A 17,107-nucleotide genomic window follows, 5' to 3' on the forward strand; every position below is an offset into this window, starting at 1 on the left:
CAGACTCATATCTTTGTCAGTTATCAATAACAATGACAGCTGCCTGTGAAATGTTACTCTAACCGTAATTAAGAGTAGGTCTGCTTCTAACGACTGTGGAAGATTAATGGCTCAGATGATTTCTGCTCGTTTGCTGGGTAAATATTATGGAGTTAGCGTCTTGGCCACAGCATGCTGTGCAGTTGCAGTTGTTTGTCTTACTTGCACCCGAACACATGTCTACAGCACAAACATGTGTATGCATACACACATGCACACGCACACACGCGCACACACACACACACACACACACACACACACACACACACACACACACACACACACACACACACACACAAAACAAACAGAATAGGCGCAGCGAGATTGATGAACCTTTACTAGAGGGCCACTCTTATTTCAGTGGCATTGAACACGTCCCCTTTCTCCCCTTTTGATTGTGAAGTTGACTCATTTCGACAAAAAAAAAACATTCCGCCTTGGACAGGAAAGCTTCAAGCCACCTCCAGTAAACTCTGTCCTTTCTCCCTATAAACACATCATAAGAGGAGAGAATGGAGATCTCTGGGCTAGCGTTCTCCCCTCCGCCTTGCTCACTGCAATTAAACACACTCCTCGTTGTAGCTGAAAGTCCATATTCCAATTTAGTGAGTGGGGGGGGGGGGGTTTGAAGTGGAGGGAAAGGGAGTGTGTGTGTGAGAAAGGTGAAATGGGAGTGTGGGTGTGTGTGTGCACGTGTTTGTGCAAGCATGGGTGAGTGCGAATGTTGGCTTGTGTGATATTGGTGTGCATGCGTTTTTGTGCTTGTGTGCTTCTCAAAAAATATTGTGATTGGCTGCTTGGCAGGGATAAATAATTCAGTGAGTGAGGCTGTGCCTCTACCTGTAGATCTGTTCTAAAAGACCGAAGGGTCAATATAAGTCCAGGTAGATGCTCTCCTTTCTCCCACCCAGCTACAGACACCCAACACTGGGCTTCTTCAGAGCAACGAGGTGCTGGTGGATGGATGTCCTTTTGACCACCCTGTGTGTGTGTGTGTGTGTGTGTGTGTGTGTACGTGTGTGTACGTTCATTCTTGTGTTTGTGTAACAGGGTAGGGGGTAGGATAGAACAAGACAGGCAGATAGTCGTACAGTAACTTTCCATAGCCACCAGCAGTCACATTATTCTATGTACTAGTTTTCTTAGTCACCAGCAGTCAAATTACCTAATGTACTAGTTTCCATAGCCACCAGCAGTCACATTACTCTATGTACTAGTTTCCATAGTCACCAGCAGTCATATTACTCTATGTACTAGTTTCCACAGCCACCAGCAGTCACATTATTCTATGTACTAGTTTCCATAGTCACCAGCAGTCACATTATTCTATGTACTAGTTTCCATAGTCACCAGCAGTCACATTACTCTATGTACTAGTTTCCATAGTCACCAGCAGTCATATTACTCTATGTACTAGTTTCCACAGCCACCAGCAGTCACATTATTCTATGTACTAGTTTCCATAGTCACCAGCAGTCACATTATTCTATGTACTAGTTTCCATAGTCACCAGCAGTCATATTACTCTATGTACTAGTTTCCACAGCCACCAGCAGTCACATTATTCTATGTACTAGTTTCCATAGTCACCAGCAGTCACATTATTCTATGTACTAGTTTCCATAGTCACCAGCAGTCATATTACTCTATGTACTAGTTTCCACAGCCACCAGCAGTCACATTATTCTATGTACTAGTTTCCATAGTCACCAGCAGTCACATTATTCTATGTACTAGTTTCCATAGTCACCAGCAGTCATATTACTATATGTACTAGTTTTCACAGCCATCAGCAGTCATATTACTATATGTACTAGTTTCCATAGCCATCAGCAGTCATGTTACTCTATGTACTAGTTTCCATAGCCACCAGCAGTCATATTACTCTATGTACTAGTTTCCATAGCCATCAGCAGTCATGTTACTCTATGTACTAGTTTCCACAGTCACCAGCAGTCATATTAATCTATGTACTAGTTTCCATAGTCGCCAGCAGTCATATTAATCTATGTACTAGTTTCCATAGTCGCCAGCAGTCATATTACTATATGTACTAGTTGAACGGCAGTAGTCTGGCACGGATCACTATGAGGACTGAACCGGTTAAGATGTTGTTGTCGGGGAATCATTCAGAGTTTATCTCCTTCTTCATTCTGTCCTCGCCCCATGTTCCTCTGGTTCTTGGTTACCCCTGGCTGAAGGAACACAATCCCTCGTTTGATTGGGTGACGGGTAAGATAACTAGTTGGAGCATTGATTGTCATGCTAACTGTCTTAGGACTGCCTGTTCTCCTGCCGTTTCCAGTCAGGTCAGTGCCTCTGCTCCTCCTGATTTGTCCCTGGTTCCAGAAACATATCACGAGTTGGGTGAAGTATTCAGTAAACAGAAGGCTCAGTCCCTTCCTCACCACCGACCTTATGACTGTGCGATTAATCTGTTTCCTGGAGCCGCCTTTCCCAAGGGACGGTTATACAGTATCTCTCGACCTGAACGTGAGGCCTTGGAGACCTACATCAAGGAGTCTCTAGTTGCAAGTCTCATTCGGCCCTCGTCATCACCTCTGGGAGCAGGATTTTTTTTTGTGAGCAAGAAGGATGGCTCTCTTCGACCGTGTATTGATTATCAGGGTTTGAATGATATTACGGTCAAGAACAAGTATCCCCTGCCCTTGATGAGCTCGGCTTTCGATTCTTTACAGGGTGCTACGGTTTTTACGAAGCTTGATTTACGTAATGCTTATCATTTGGTTCGGATCAAGGAGGGGGACGAGTGGTTGACTGGGTTCAATACTCCGATGGGACATTTCGAGTACCAGGTGATGCCGTTTGGACTGACCAACGCTCCTGCTGTGTTCCAAAGTATGGTGAATGACGTTCTGAGAGATATGATTGGTATTTTTGTGTTCGTTTACCTGGATGATATCCTCATCTTCTCGAAGGAGCTTTCTAGCCACGTTCAGCATGTCAAGCAGGTCCTGCAGCGGTTATTGGAGAACCGTCTGTTTGTGAAGGCTGAGAAGTGCGATTTTCACGCCCACACGACGTCCTTCCTCGGGTACATCATCTCCAGGGGAGAGATCAAGATGGACCAAGAGAAGGTTCGGGCGGTTCGGGATTGGGTCCAGCCAGGTACGAGATTGCAGCTCCAGAGATTCCTGGGGTTTGCACATTTTTATCGGAGGTTTATCCGTGATTACAGTCGGGTGGCCGCCCCTTTAACTGTACTGACGTCTTGCACCAGAAAGTTCTGTTGGTCTCCTGAGGCAGACCGAGCATTTCTAGATTTGAAGAGCCGATTCACCAACGCCCCGATTCTCTCTCAACCTGACACTTCCCGTCAGTTCGTTGTGGAGGTGGATGCGTCTGATGTGGGGGTGGGCGCCATCCTGTCCCAGCGTAGCTCCACTGACGGTAAACTCCATCCCTGCGCCTTCTACTCTTGTCGTCTTTCTCCAGCTGAAAGAAACTACGATGTGGGTAACCGGGAGCTTCTCGCTGTGAAGCTCGCCTTGGAGGAGTGGCGTCACTGGTTGGAGGGAGCGGAGCAACCGTTTGTGGTCTGGACTGACCACAAGAATCTGGCTTACGTGCAATCGGCTAAACGTCTCAACTCCCGTCAGGCCCGGTGGGCTTTGTTTTTTGGACGCTTAAATTTTTCCCTGACGTTCCGACCTGGGTCGAAGAACGGGAAGGCGGACGCCCTGTCCCGGATGTTCTCCAAGACGGAGGAGAGTGGGGCCAAGACTGAGACGATTCTTCCCCAGAACGTTGTCGTGGGAGCCGTTACATGGAGGATTGAGGAGGAGGTGATGGCGGCTCTTCGGACACAGCCCGGGCCCGATAACGGTCCACCCGGTCGGTTGTTCGTGCCTGAGTCGGTTCGTTCTGCTGTCCTTCAGTGGTCCCACGCCAGCAAGATAGCTTGTCACCCTGGTGTTGCTCGGACTATGGCGTTACTGCGCATACGATTTTGGTGGCCTGCCATGGGAGAAGATACCCGGAGGTTTGTTGCCGCTTGTCCTGTTTGTGCGCAGAATAAGAGTACCAATCGGGCCAGCTCTGGGCTTCTTCACCCCCTACCTATTCCCCGGCGACCGTGGTCGCATCTGGCCCTGGATTTTGTCACGGGGTTGCCCTCTTCTGTTGGTAACATGGTTATTCTGACCATTGTGGATAGATTCAGCAAGTTTGCCCACTTTGTTCCCCTCTCCAAGCTGCCTTCTGCCACTGAGACGTCCGAGATCCTGGTTAGGGAGGTGTTCAGGGTCCACGGGTTGCCCTGTGACATTGTTTCTGACCGTGGTCCTCAGTTTACCTCTGCTGTCTGGAAGTCCTTCTGTTTGGCCATTGGAGCTACAGTCAGTCTCACATCTGGATTTCACCCCCAATCTAATGGTCAGGCGGAGAGAGCCAACCAGAAGATGGAGTCCACGCTGCGCTGTCTTGTTTCCTCTGATCCCACCTCTTGGTCCTCTCAATTACCCTGGGTCGAGTATGCTCATAATACTCTCCCTTCATCTGCCACTGGGATGTCTCCCTTCCAGTGCCTTTACGGTTACCAACCTCCCTTGTTTCCTTCTCAGGAGCGGGATCTCTCGGTTCCTTCTGTCCAGACCCACATTCGTCGTTGCCACCGCACCTGGCATCGGGCCAGGAAGGCCCTCCTTAAGGTTTCTGACCGGTATCAGATCCAGGCGAATCGTCGCCGTATTCCTGCCCCCGCTTATACCGTTGGAGATAAGGTTTGGTTGGCTACACGGGATCTTCCTCTACGGACTGAGTCGAGGAAACTGTCACCGAAGTTCATTGGTCCGTTTGTAGTGGAGAAGATCATTAATCCTGTTGTGGTCCGACTCAAGTTGCCTGCTACACTAAGAGTACATCCCACCTTTCATGTCTCCTGCCTCAAGCCGGTTCTCCTCAGTCCTCTGTTGCCCCCTCCTCCTCGTCCTCCTCCTCCTCGGATGATCGGAGGTGGTCCTGTCTACACGGTGCACCGCATCATGGACTCCAGACGGCGGGGTCGAGGGTTCCAGTATTTAGTGGATTGGGAAGGATATGGTCCTGAGGAGAGGATTGGATTCCTCGGCGTCAGATCCTTGACGATGACCTGCTTCGTGACTTTTTTACCGCCTCCACCCTGGCGCTCCGGGTAGTCCGCCCGGTGGCGTTCGTCGGAGGGGGGGTACTGTCACGAATCCCGTTTCATGAGTCTGTTTTTTGCCAGTGTTCTGTCCTGGAGTGTTTTTTCCGGCGTCCTGGAACGCACCCTGTCTGGTTGCCGGGCAATGTAGCCAGTTGGGAGTTCTGATTACCCGCACCTGTATCCCATCAGCTATCTCCACACCTGGTCCTGATCATCATCTCTCCTCTTCATAAGCCCGGACCTGACAACCATTCCCTGCCGGATCGTTAGCCATGAACAGTATGTTGTGCCATAGTATCAGCCTCAAGTTGGATAGAATTTGTTTTGTTGTTTGGTACGTCTTGCTTGCCTTAAACTTACCTCCGTTTGTTCTGTCTTCAGTTACTCACCCGGATCATTTACCCCATTCCCGCCTGGTCGTCGGAGGATTCCGCTTCCCCATTGGATCCACCTATTTACTCCCATCAACTCACCACCGCTGCCCGCTACGCCACCTGGATATATCTACCCACTCACATTCACTTGTAAATAAATACTCACCTTCTTCCTACTCTCCTTGTCCTGGTCTGCTTCTGGGTTCGATTTTGAAGAAACGTGACAATATTAATCTATGTACTAGTTTCCATAGTCGCCAGCAGTCATATTACTCTATGTACTAGTTTCCATAGTCGCCAGCAGTCATATTACTCTATGTACTAGTTTCCATAGTCACCAGCAGTCATATTACTATATGTACTAGTTTCCATAGTCACCAGCAGTCATATTACTATATGTACTAGTTTCCATAGTCACCAGCAGTCATATTACTATATGTACTAGTTTCCATAGTCACCAGCAGTCATATTACTATATGTACTAGTTTCCATAGTCACCAGCAGTCATATTACTCTATGTACTAGTTTCCATAGTCACCAGCAGTCATATTACTCTATGTACTAGTTTCCATAGTCACCAGCAGTCATATTACTATATGTACTAGTTTCCATAGTCACCAGCAGTCATATTACTATATGTACTAGTTTCCATAGTCACCAGCAGTCATATTACTATATGTACTAGTTTCCATAGTCACCAGCAGTCATATTACTATATGTACTAGTTTCCATAGTCACCAGCAGTCATATTACTCTATGTACTAGTTTCCATAGTCACCAGCAGTCATATTACTCTATGTACTAGTTTCCATAGTCACCAGCAGTCATATTACTATATGTACTAGTTTCCATAGTCACCAGCAGTCATTTACTATATGTACTAGTTTCCATAGTCACCAGCAGTCATATTACTCTATGTACTAGTTTCCATAGTCACAAGCAGTCATATTACTCTATGTACTAGTTTCCATAGTCACCAGCAGTCATATTACTATATGTACTAGTTTCCATAGTCACCAGCAGTCATATTACTATATTTACTAGTTTCCATAGTCACCAGCAGTCATATTACTATATGTACTAGTTTCCATAGTCACCAGCAGTCATATTACTATATGTACTAGTTTCCATAGTCACCAGCAGTCATATTACTCTATGTACTAGTTTCCATAGTCACAAGCAGTCATATTACTCTATGTACTAGTTTCCATAGTCACCAGCAGTCATATTACTATATGTACTAGTTTCCATAGTCACCAGCAGTCATATTACTATATGTACTAGTTTCCATAGTCACCAGCAGTCATATTACTATATGTACTAGTTTCCATAGCCACCAGCAGTCATATTACTATATGTACTAGTTTCCATACTCACCAGCAGTCATATTACTATATGTACTAGTTTCCATAGCCATCAGCAGTCATATTACTGTATGTACTAGTTTCCATAGCCACCAGCAGTCACATGATTCTATGTACTTGTTTCCATAGTCACCAGCAGTCACATTATTCTATGTACTAGTTTCCATAGCCGCCAGCAGTCATATTACTATATGTACTAGTTTCCATAGCCATCAGCAGTCATGTTACTCTATGTACTAGTTTCCATAGCCACCAGCAGTCATATTACTCTATGTACTAGTTTCCATAGCCATCAGCAGTCATGTTACTCTATGTACTAGTTTCCACAGTCACCAGCAGTCATATTAATCTATGTACTAGTTTCCATAGTCACCAGCAGTCATATTAATCTATGTACTAGTTTCCATAGTCGACCAGCAGTCATATTACTATATGTACTAGTTTCCATAGTCACCAGCAGTCACATTACTCTATGTTCTAGTTTCCATAGTCACCAGCAGTCATATTACTATATGTACTAGTTTCCATAGAGACCAGGAGTCATATTACTATATGTACTAGTTTCCATAGCCATCAGCAGTCATATTACTAAATGTACTAGTTTTCATACTCACCAGCAGTCATATTACTCTATGTACTAGTTTCCATAGCCACCAGCAGTCATATTATTCTATGTACTAGTTGCAGTTTAGATCTGAACAGACAGGCCAAGTCCCATTCAGTTCCGTTTCTCTCATAACCATAGGAGGCAGAAAGAACACAAACAAGCACTTCTAGAATAATGTTTCTCATTGTCTAGTGGACTGGGCTCAATGCAGTCATTCATTTTCTCTATTACCATGGCATTTCATATTTTCCCCACTAACAAGGGAACAAAACAGCCTTCAATTGTTAATGCTGATTGCATCGCAAGTACTCGGCTAAATGCTGAGGGCCTCTCAATAGATGCTGTCTGGGATAGTTGAACCCGAAATATAATTTTGTTCAATGTTTTCGTATAAAAGTGGCCGAGCTCAGTCCAAATTCCATGCAGTCTGTATTGAAAATTCAATAGAGTAGGCCTAGGGGAAATCCATAGACCTTGATCCCGAAATGAATGGGAATTATTTTGAACTCTCCCTTGATTAAGCATCATCATTCATACCAACGATATTGAAGATTGCTGTGTTGTCAATGGGCTGTCTGAATAGAAAACCTCAAAAGCTATTCAAGGCTGGAGCTACACAAGAGGAATACAGAATAGGTCTCTATAGAATACTGTGGAAGTCCTGTAGTTATTCTCTCCTCGCTGAGACATGTCTATTCACTGTCAATACAATCTCTTCCATTTTCTCTTTGATCATTCCTGTCTTTCTCTCTCTTTTATAATTGTTCTCTCGCTCACCATGAAACTGTGAACAAGGTGGACTGCGCTGCCCTCTCCGCCTACCCAGTGTCAATCAAGGCATTCATCTCCTTATTTCTCTCTTTCTGTCATTCTGTGGCACCTCCATTCATTCTCTCTTTTGTCTCTTTGAATGTGTGTGCACGTGCAAGTATCAGGCACCTGCACAGATATACGGGTCTACCTGTGCCCGAGCACCTGTCCCTTTGCCTTCCCACTCGCCAAGTGGTCTTTTGGGTGCTTTCTTCCTTTTTTGGGTCATTGTTGTTCTGAACCCAGTGCCCTTAAGTCGTTGTGACGTCGTCAAGTTTTTCCCAGTCTGCCCTGTATGTAGACTGCCCTGTACGTAGACTGCCCTGTACGGAGGAAGCCCTGTATGGAGACTGCCCTGTACGTAGACTGCCCTGTACGGAGGAAGCCCTGTATGGAGACTGCCCTGTACGTAGACTGCCCTGTACGGAGGAAGCCCTGTATGGAGACTGCCCTGTACGTAGACTTCCCTGTACAGAGGAAGCCCTGTATGGAGACTGCCTTGTATGGAGACTGCCCTGTACAGAGGAAGCCCTGTATGGAGACTGCCCTGTACGGAGACTGCCCTGTACAGAGACTGCCCTGTACGGAGACTTCCCTGTACGGAGACTGCCCTGTACGGAGACTGCCCTGTACGGAAGAAGCCCTGTACGGAGGAAGCCCTGTACGGAGGAAGCCCTGTACGGAGGAAGCCCTGTACGGAGACTGCCCTGTACGGAGATTGCATGCGCCCGGTATCCAAACATGTATGGCTTGAGACGTGGTCACTGGTCGAGTGTGTGTAGCAAGCTCCCTAGTTGAAATATCCACAGTACTGCCACAGCAGCATAACATTTTATTAACACTTGATTTACATCATCAATTTTGGGTCTGGTTGGCTGATACTTGCAGACATAGAGAGGAGCGGCTGAATCAACGACCCTCCGACTCCATCCCTTCTTCAGTCGGGAGTTGCACATCAGAGCAGCAGCATCACAGATAGTCTAGACTCTAACTAACCATCATTTACTAAAATAGCCACACAAGCAACTAGCCAGCCATATATCATGAGTTAGAAGATTAGGAATACTATATTATTAAGTTCATATTTAAGAGCATTGGAGATAAATCGCAATCTAAATATTAACTAGCAGATTTAACACCATTGATCAGCCTACCCCCTTTTCCCGATGTCAATCATGTCTTTAGGAAGCACTGTGTAGCTTGCTTACAATTTGGGATGAGTGTTGTTAGATAAATAAATAGGCCTATGCTCAAGAATGGTCAAAACTTCACTACAGAAGCAATCAGTTATGTTATGAATTTCGAGATATGAATTATGATAGTCATCATTTCACCAGTGGGTGCCATTTTTTCAATTTTGAGCACCTGACCCCTGAAAGCTCTGTGTACTGCCCTGGCAAGCATGTATGTGAGTGAGTGAGTGTGTGTGTGTCTGTGTGTGTGTGTGTGTGTGCACGTGTGAACCCACCATAGAGTCTCCATCAGCTATGAAGACAGTGCAGCCCTGGGCCTGCATAAAGGAGAGGATGGTGCCTGCTATCTTCCTCAGTAACACCTCGAGAGACTGCTGCTCCTCCAAGATCAGACTGGCCAGGTCCAACAGCACCTGGGGGAGACAGAGTAAACCACTAACACACACAAACATATGACAGCATGAACACACACCCACATACTCATACACAAACACACAAACACACACTCACAAGAAAGCATGGTAACACACCCACACACACCTTTCGCATATGCCAGGGAGATTGTTCCAGAAATTGCATGTCTATCCATCTCCTGAGGATGTTGAGAAATGCCATCAAAACCTTCCACTAGGGGCAATAGAGAGCACTATTACCATGAAGTAGGCTTGGGTTTTGCTAGCTTCCAATAGGGGCAATAGTGAACACTATTACCATGAAGTAGGCTTGGATTTTGCTAGCTTCCAGTAGGGGCAATAGTGAGCACTATTACCATGAACTAGGCTTGGGTTTTGCTAGCTTCCACTAGGGGCAATAGAGAGCACTATTACCATGAACTAGGCTTGGGTTTTGCTAGCTTCCAATAGGGGCAATAGTGAACACTATTACCATGAAGTAGGCTTGGATTTTGCTAGCTTCCACTAGGGGCAATAGTGAACACTATTACCATGAAGTAGGCTTGGATTTTGCTAGCTTCCAGTAGGGGCAATAGTGAGCACTATTACCATGAACTAGGCTTGGGTTTTGCTAGCTTCCACTAGGGGCAATAGAGAGCACTATTACCATGAACTAGGCTTGGGTTTTGCTAGCTTCCACTAGGGGCAATAGAGAGCACTATTACCATGAACTAGGCTTGGGTTTTGCTAGCTTCCACTAGGGGCAATAGAGAGCACTAATTACCATGAACTAGGCTTGGGTTTTGCTAGCTTCCACTAGGGGCAATAGAGAGCACTATTACCATGAACTAGGCTTGGGTTTTGCTAGCTTCCACTAGGGGAAATTGTGAGCACTATTACCATGAACTAGGCTTGGGTTTTGCTAGCTTCCACTAGGGGAAATAGTGAGCACTATTACCATGAGGTAGACTTGGGTTTTGCTAAGGTGTTGTAAACAGGGGTGGTGGTTGGGTATTATCTCAGGATCAGAAAGTTGCATATTCAATCCCAGTCATGGACTCAGTTTTTTTATTTGCATTATTATTACTCTATCCCAAACCTTAAACCTTACCTTAACCCTTTGAGTGCCTAAACATAACATTTAACTTCTAAATTTGACGTTTGGCAAAATGGAACGATACAGAGCAGCAGGAGCAACAAAAACACTTTGAAATTTGACGTTTGGAGCAACTTCAAAATTTGACGTTTGGAGAATGTCTTATTCTGCAGTGAGACCGTGAGAGCTTGTTACATATGCACGCACGTACACACACATACACAAACACACTCACACACACACACACTTTGAGAACATAAGAAGCCACTCACAGCAACATACCTGATTGCGTCGGTTTTCCAGCTGGGACGTCTCGTAGAGCTGGGCGTTGTGTAGGACGATCCCGGAGAAGGCCAGGTAGGCAGAGAAGTCCTGTCAGGGAAATCAAGACTATGAGCTTGATTCAGAGCATGGCATTTTCAGAGAAAGAGAGCTTTGAACACCAGTGTCTTTCTCCCCAGTACCTTTTCATCCTGTTCAGTGAAAGTACCGTTCTCTCCACACTTCTTGTTGATGGCCTGAGCCACTCCTACCACCTGGCAGACCAAAGAGATGAGAGGGGGAATAGAGAGGAGAGAAGTAGATCAAACACACGCAAGGAGCGCATCCATCAAAACGCAGAGCCACAACTACAAAGACTAGAAAACCGAAAGATGAACAGGAGCAAAAAAATGAAATGATTTCTATCTGACCTCAATTGCTCAATTGTAAACTCTGAGGTAAAGTGCCCTCAAAAAGCATTCACAACCCTTGACTTTTTCCACATTCTGTTGTGTTACAAAGTGGGATTAAAATGGATTAAATTGTCAATATTTGTCAATGATTTACACAACATACTCTGCAATGTCAAAGTGGAAGAAAAATTCTAACATTTGCAAGACAAAATATATATATACAAAATAACACTGAGTCAATGTTAGAATCACCTTTGACAGCGATTACAGCTGTGTGTCTTTCTGGGTAAGACTCTAACTCACACCTGGATTGTGCAACACTTTCCCATTATTAATTTCAAAATTCTTCAAGCTCAGTCAAATTGGTCATTGATCAGTGCTAGCTAGACAACCATTTTCAGGTCTTGCCATATATTTTAACATAGACTTAAGTCAAAACTGTAATTCAGCCACTCAGGAACATTCACTGTCTTCTTGGTAAGCAACTCCAGTGTAGATTTGGCTGTGTGTTATAGGTTATTGTCCTACTGAATGGTGAATTAATCTCCTAGTGTATGGTGGAAAGTCTGAACCAGTTTTCCTCTAGGATTTTGCCTGTGCTAAGCTCCATTCAGTACATTTTTTATCCTGAAAAACTCCCCAGTCCTTAACAATTTCAAGCATACCCATAACATGATGCAGCCACCACTATGCTTGAAAATATCGAGAGTGGTACTCAGTAATGTGATGTATTGTATTTGCTCCAAACATAACACTAGGTATTCAGAACAAAAATGTAATTGCATTTTTTGCAGTATTACTTTAAGGGCCTTCTTGCAAAAACGATACATGTATTGGAATATTTTTATTCTGTACGGGCTTCCTTCTTTTTACTCTGTCAATTCAGTTAGTATTGTGGAGAAACTAAAATGTTGTTGATCCATCCTCAGTTTTCTCCTATCACAGCCATTAAACTCTTTAAATGTTTTAAAGTCACCATTGGCCTCATGGTGAAATCCCTCAGCGGTTTCCTTCCTCTCCAACAACTGAGTTAGGAAGGACGCCTGTATCTTTGCAGTGACTGGGTGTATTTATACACCATCCAAAGTATATTTAATAACTTCACTGTGCTCAAAGGGATATTCAATATCAGCTACCAATAGGTGTCCTTCATTGCTAGTCATTGGAAAACCTCCCTGGTCTTTGTGGTTGAATGTGTTTGAAATTCACTGCTCGACTGAGGGACCTTACAGATAATATGTGAGGTACAGAGATGAGAAAGTCATTCAAAAATAATGTTAACACTATTACTGCACACAGCGTGAGTCCATGCAACTTATTATGTGACTTGTTAAGCACATTTTCACTCCTGAACTAATTTAGCCTTGACACAACAAAAGGGGTTGAAAACGTATTGACGCAAGACATTTCAAATGTTCATTTTTAATTCATTTGTTAAAACAATTTCACCTTGACATTATGAGCTCTATTGTGTGTCGGTCGGTGACAACAAATCTCAATATAAACCGTTTTAAATTCAGGCTGTAACATAAAAAAACAAGTAGAATAAGTCAAGGGGGTGTGAGTACTTTCTGAAGTATTCACATAGTCTCCCTTGAAGCCCATTCAAAACCGCACAGGGCATGACCCGGAAGTAAAGCGTAAAGGGGCGGCTACTTTCACAGTCAATTGTGTCTCACCTCTTCTCTATGGTTCTTGATGGGCAGACACAGGATGCTCTGGGTCTTGTAGCCTGTAATCTGATCCACCTCTGCATTGAACCTGGGGTCCTGTGATGAGATACAAACAGTATGAATTACAATCTCATTCAACATGACCAGACGTGTAATCACAAAGCATCTCGTAAGTAGGAGCGCTGACCTAGGATCAGGTCCCCCGCTCTTATTCATTATGATTTAAATGGTCAAACCGATCCTAGATCAGCCCTGAGACACTTTGGGGCCGGTTCAGACTACGCACTCCTTTCCTACGCACTTCTCGGGGGTTGGTATTCAGATTTACCGTATGGAGGAGCAAAACCAGGTTTGTGGGCGTGGTTTCCTTGTGCACACTGAATACATTTACTTCAACCCCTGAAAACACATCCCCTGGGTGGCCTACCAATTTCATCTAGGAGTTTTTTGTTCAACTCATTTTTGTTCAACTCATTATTTCTCTAAAGCAAATGTGGTGTACCCTTAATTTGAATTTGATCAGCACAAGACTTGAATGTAGACTATAGAGAATGCGTTCAGAATATAGAAAGATAGCCATGAAAGCGTTTGCCTATCTGTCTCCGTCTCAGAACCCATGGGTAGATTTTAAACCTCTGATTGTAGACATGATTTTTTGATTAGGGGAATAATCATGAATCCTACTTCATGGAAAAACAGAGCCTGAATAAAAAAAAAGGTGTTTTGATTCATTCTGAAAGTTGCCACATTAAAGTTCATCAATGTAAGCGTTGGAAGTAGTTTAGCCTACAATATCAATTAGAATATGGAGAATAGTATAGCGTAGTATGATATCATACATATACCGTAATTGGAAAGGGGGGATACCTAGTCAGTTGTACAACTGAATGCCTTCGACTGAAATGTGTCTTCCGCATTTAACCCAACCCCTCTGAATCAGAAAGGTGCGGGGGGGGGGGGGGGCTGCCATAATCCACATCCACGTCTTCGGTGCCCGGGGAACGTCTTCGGCGCCCGGGGAACAGTGGGTTAACTGCCTTGCTCAGGGCCCTGATCACGGAACTGTGTGATAGCAGGTTCTAAGTAACGGTTTGAGCTCCATAATAAGCTCCATCATGATTTAATAACCCTGCATGTCCCAATTTCTTCTTTTTTACTACAATTTGTATTTGGTCTTCATTAAACACCATCCACAATTACTTGACCCTCAGCCACAACCAAAATAATGTAACAGTGTTTACAGAGGACATAACTAAAGGTCGGCTAAATCAAACAACGGAATGGAATAATACCAATGTAGGGAAGGGAATGAATACTGAATTGGCAGTTAAATATACCATGTTATGACTTACGGTTGCTATCGATAGTGGCTAACAATATTTATTAACATAGGCTATAGCCTACAAATTGAACGAAACAGGGAAAGTTGGGGCACACGATTAAGACATCCTAGAGAACACAAAGGTTACATTTGGAGTGGCTCTTTGCCTTTGTCATCCAATTTGGCTTGTGTCTCCACATTTTATCCCTTCAAGTTATAAGGTCATACGATTCAAATTCGGCATAGCGGCACACTACTTCACTGTGGGAAAGGGGCATAAACAGCCCTAACAGTCATGTTGATATACGTTTCCATTTCCTGCCATATGACTGGTTTCACATTCATCTCCTCGATCATAAGGTAAAATAGATCTGAAACAATTGTCATTTAGCCGACATTATACCTACAGTCCCTTCAGAACGTATTCATACCCCTTGACTTATTCCACATTTCGTTGTGTTACAGCCTGAATTCAAAACAGATTTGAAAAAAGACCATCTACACACAATACCCCATAATGGCAAAGTTAAAACATTATTTATTTTTTTGAAATGTTTGCTAATTTATTGAAAATGACATATAGAAATATCTCATTTACATAAGTATTCACAACTCTAAGTCAGTACTTTGTAGAAGCACCTTTGGAAGCGATTACAGCCATGAGTCTTTCTTGGTAAGTCTCTAAGAGCTTTCTACACCTGAATTGTACAACATTTGCCCATTATTCTTCTCAAAATTCTTCAAGCTCAAATGGGTTGTTGATCATTGCTAGCAACCATTTTCAGATATTGCCATAGATTTTCAAGTAGATTTATATAAACTTTATATAAACTGTGACTTGGACACTCAGGAACATTCACTATCTTCTTGGTAAGCAACTCCAGTGTAGAATTGGCCTTGTGATTTAGGTTATTGTCCTGCGGAAAGGTGAATTAATTTCCCAGGTTTTCCTCTAGGATTTTGCCTGTGCTAAGCTCCATTCCATTTATTTTCTATCCTGAAAACTCTCCAGTCATTAAGGATTACAATCATACCCATAACATGATGCAGCCACCACTATGCTTGAAAATATGGAGCGTGGTACTCAGTAATGTGTGGTATTGGATTTGCCCCAAACATAACACTTTGTATTCAGGACAAAAAATGTATCACTTGCCACATTTTGTGCAATGTTACTTTAGTTGCAAACAGAATGCATAGTTTGGAATATATGTATATGTCATTAAAGTCTGTAACTGTGTTAAAGTCACCATTTGCCTCATGGTGAAATCTCTGAGTAGTTTCCTTCTTCTCCAGCAACTGAGTTAGTTAGGACGTCTGTATTTTTGTAGTGACTGGGTGTATTGATGCACCATCCAAAGTGTAATGAATAACTTCACCATGCTCAAAGGGTTATTCAATGTGTGCTTTTTTTTACCCAACTACCAATAGGTGCCCTTCTTTGCTAGGCATTGTAAAAACTTCCTGGTCTTTGTGGTTAAATCTGTGTTTACAAATAATTGTATATGTGTGGGCTACAGAGATGAGGTAGTCATTCAAAAAATCGTGCTAAACACTATTATTTCACACAGAGTCTATGCAACTTATTACGTGACTTGTTAAGCACATTTTTACTACCGAACTAATTTAGGCTTGCCATAACAAAGGGGTTGAAAACTTATTTTTAAATTAATTTGTTAAAATTTAGAAAAACATAATTTCACTTTGACATTATGAGCTATTGTGTGTAGTGTCACTGTGTAGGCCAGTGTCACTGTGTAGGCCAGTGTCACTGTGTAGGCCAGTGACAACACATCTCAATTTAAACCATTTTAAATCCAGGCTGTAACATAAAAAAAAATGTATCTCTTATCATATCAATTTATAAATCAAATTTCACGGAGAATGCTCTTATGTCTATCAGAAAACCATTCATGAGATGCTTTTTTTTTAACCGGCAAGTTTGCTCAACCTTCTTCATGGTTTCCTCATGTGTAAAGGTGGTGGAATTATTAGGTCAGAATACGCATAGAGAGAACAGTGCATAAAAATGGAATAATGTTCCATTTACGCACGCGTAACTCAGGTCTGAATTTCCTCCTTTGTGAATATGGGCCCAGAAACACATGGACATTCTAGACAATTGACTAGACTTAAAGGAATAACCACCACATTTTCCCTTTACTGTGAGAATGACCAGACCACTGTTCTGGATCCCTATTTGGTGAGACAGAGGCTGAGTCCCACATGACACCCTACTCCCTATATAGTGCACTCATTTTACACAGGGCCCATAGGGCTACGGTCAAAAGTAGGATTTCATGTAAGGAATAGGGAGTCATTTGGGATGCATCCAGAGTGGATGGATGTCCTGAAGTACCCTCTCCTTGTGGCTCTGCGACCACCCACACCGTGACCTTTCTTTCTAGATGGTGTGTG

General features: G+C 43.6%; 1 protein-coding gene across 5 annotated transcripts in view; it reads right to left on the reverse strand.

The window, feature by feature from the left end:
* Positions 1–17,107, reverse strand: part of LOC109906607 (cGMP-specific 3',5'-cyclic phosphodiesterase) — a 95,431-nt gene that overhangs the window by 40,306 nt on the left and 38,018 nt on the right. For all 5 annotated transcript variants that reach the window (XM_031792205.1, XM_031792207.1, XM_020504404.2 and 2 more), the window contains exons 4-7: positions 13,375–13,464; positions 11,486–11,557; positions 11,304–11,393; positions 9,809–9,946 (exon numbers count right to left, since the gene is read on the reverse strand). In XM_031792205.1, the coding sequence (XP_031648065.1) occupies positions 9,809–9,946; positions 11,304–11,393; positions 11,486–11,557; positions 13,375–13,464 (390 nt within the window). The remainder of the gene's footprint in view (positions 1–9,808; positions 9,947–11,303; positions 11,394–11,485; positions 11,558–13,374; positions 13,465–17,107) is intronic.

This window comes from Oncorhynchus kisutch, linkage group LG16 (genome assembly GCF_002021735.2).
Source record: "Oncorhynchus kisutch isolate 150728-3 linkage group LG16, Okis_V2, whole genome shotgun sequence".
Taxonomy (NCBI): domain Eukaryota; kingdom Metazoa; phylum Chordata; class Actinopteri; order Salmoniformes; family Salmonidae; genus Oncorhynchus; species Oncorhynchus kisutch.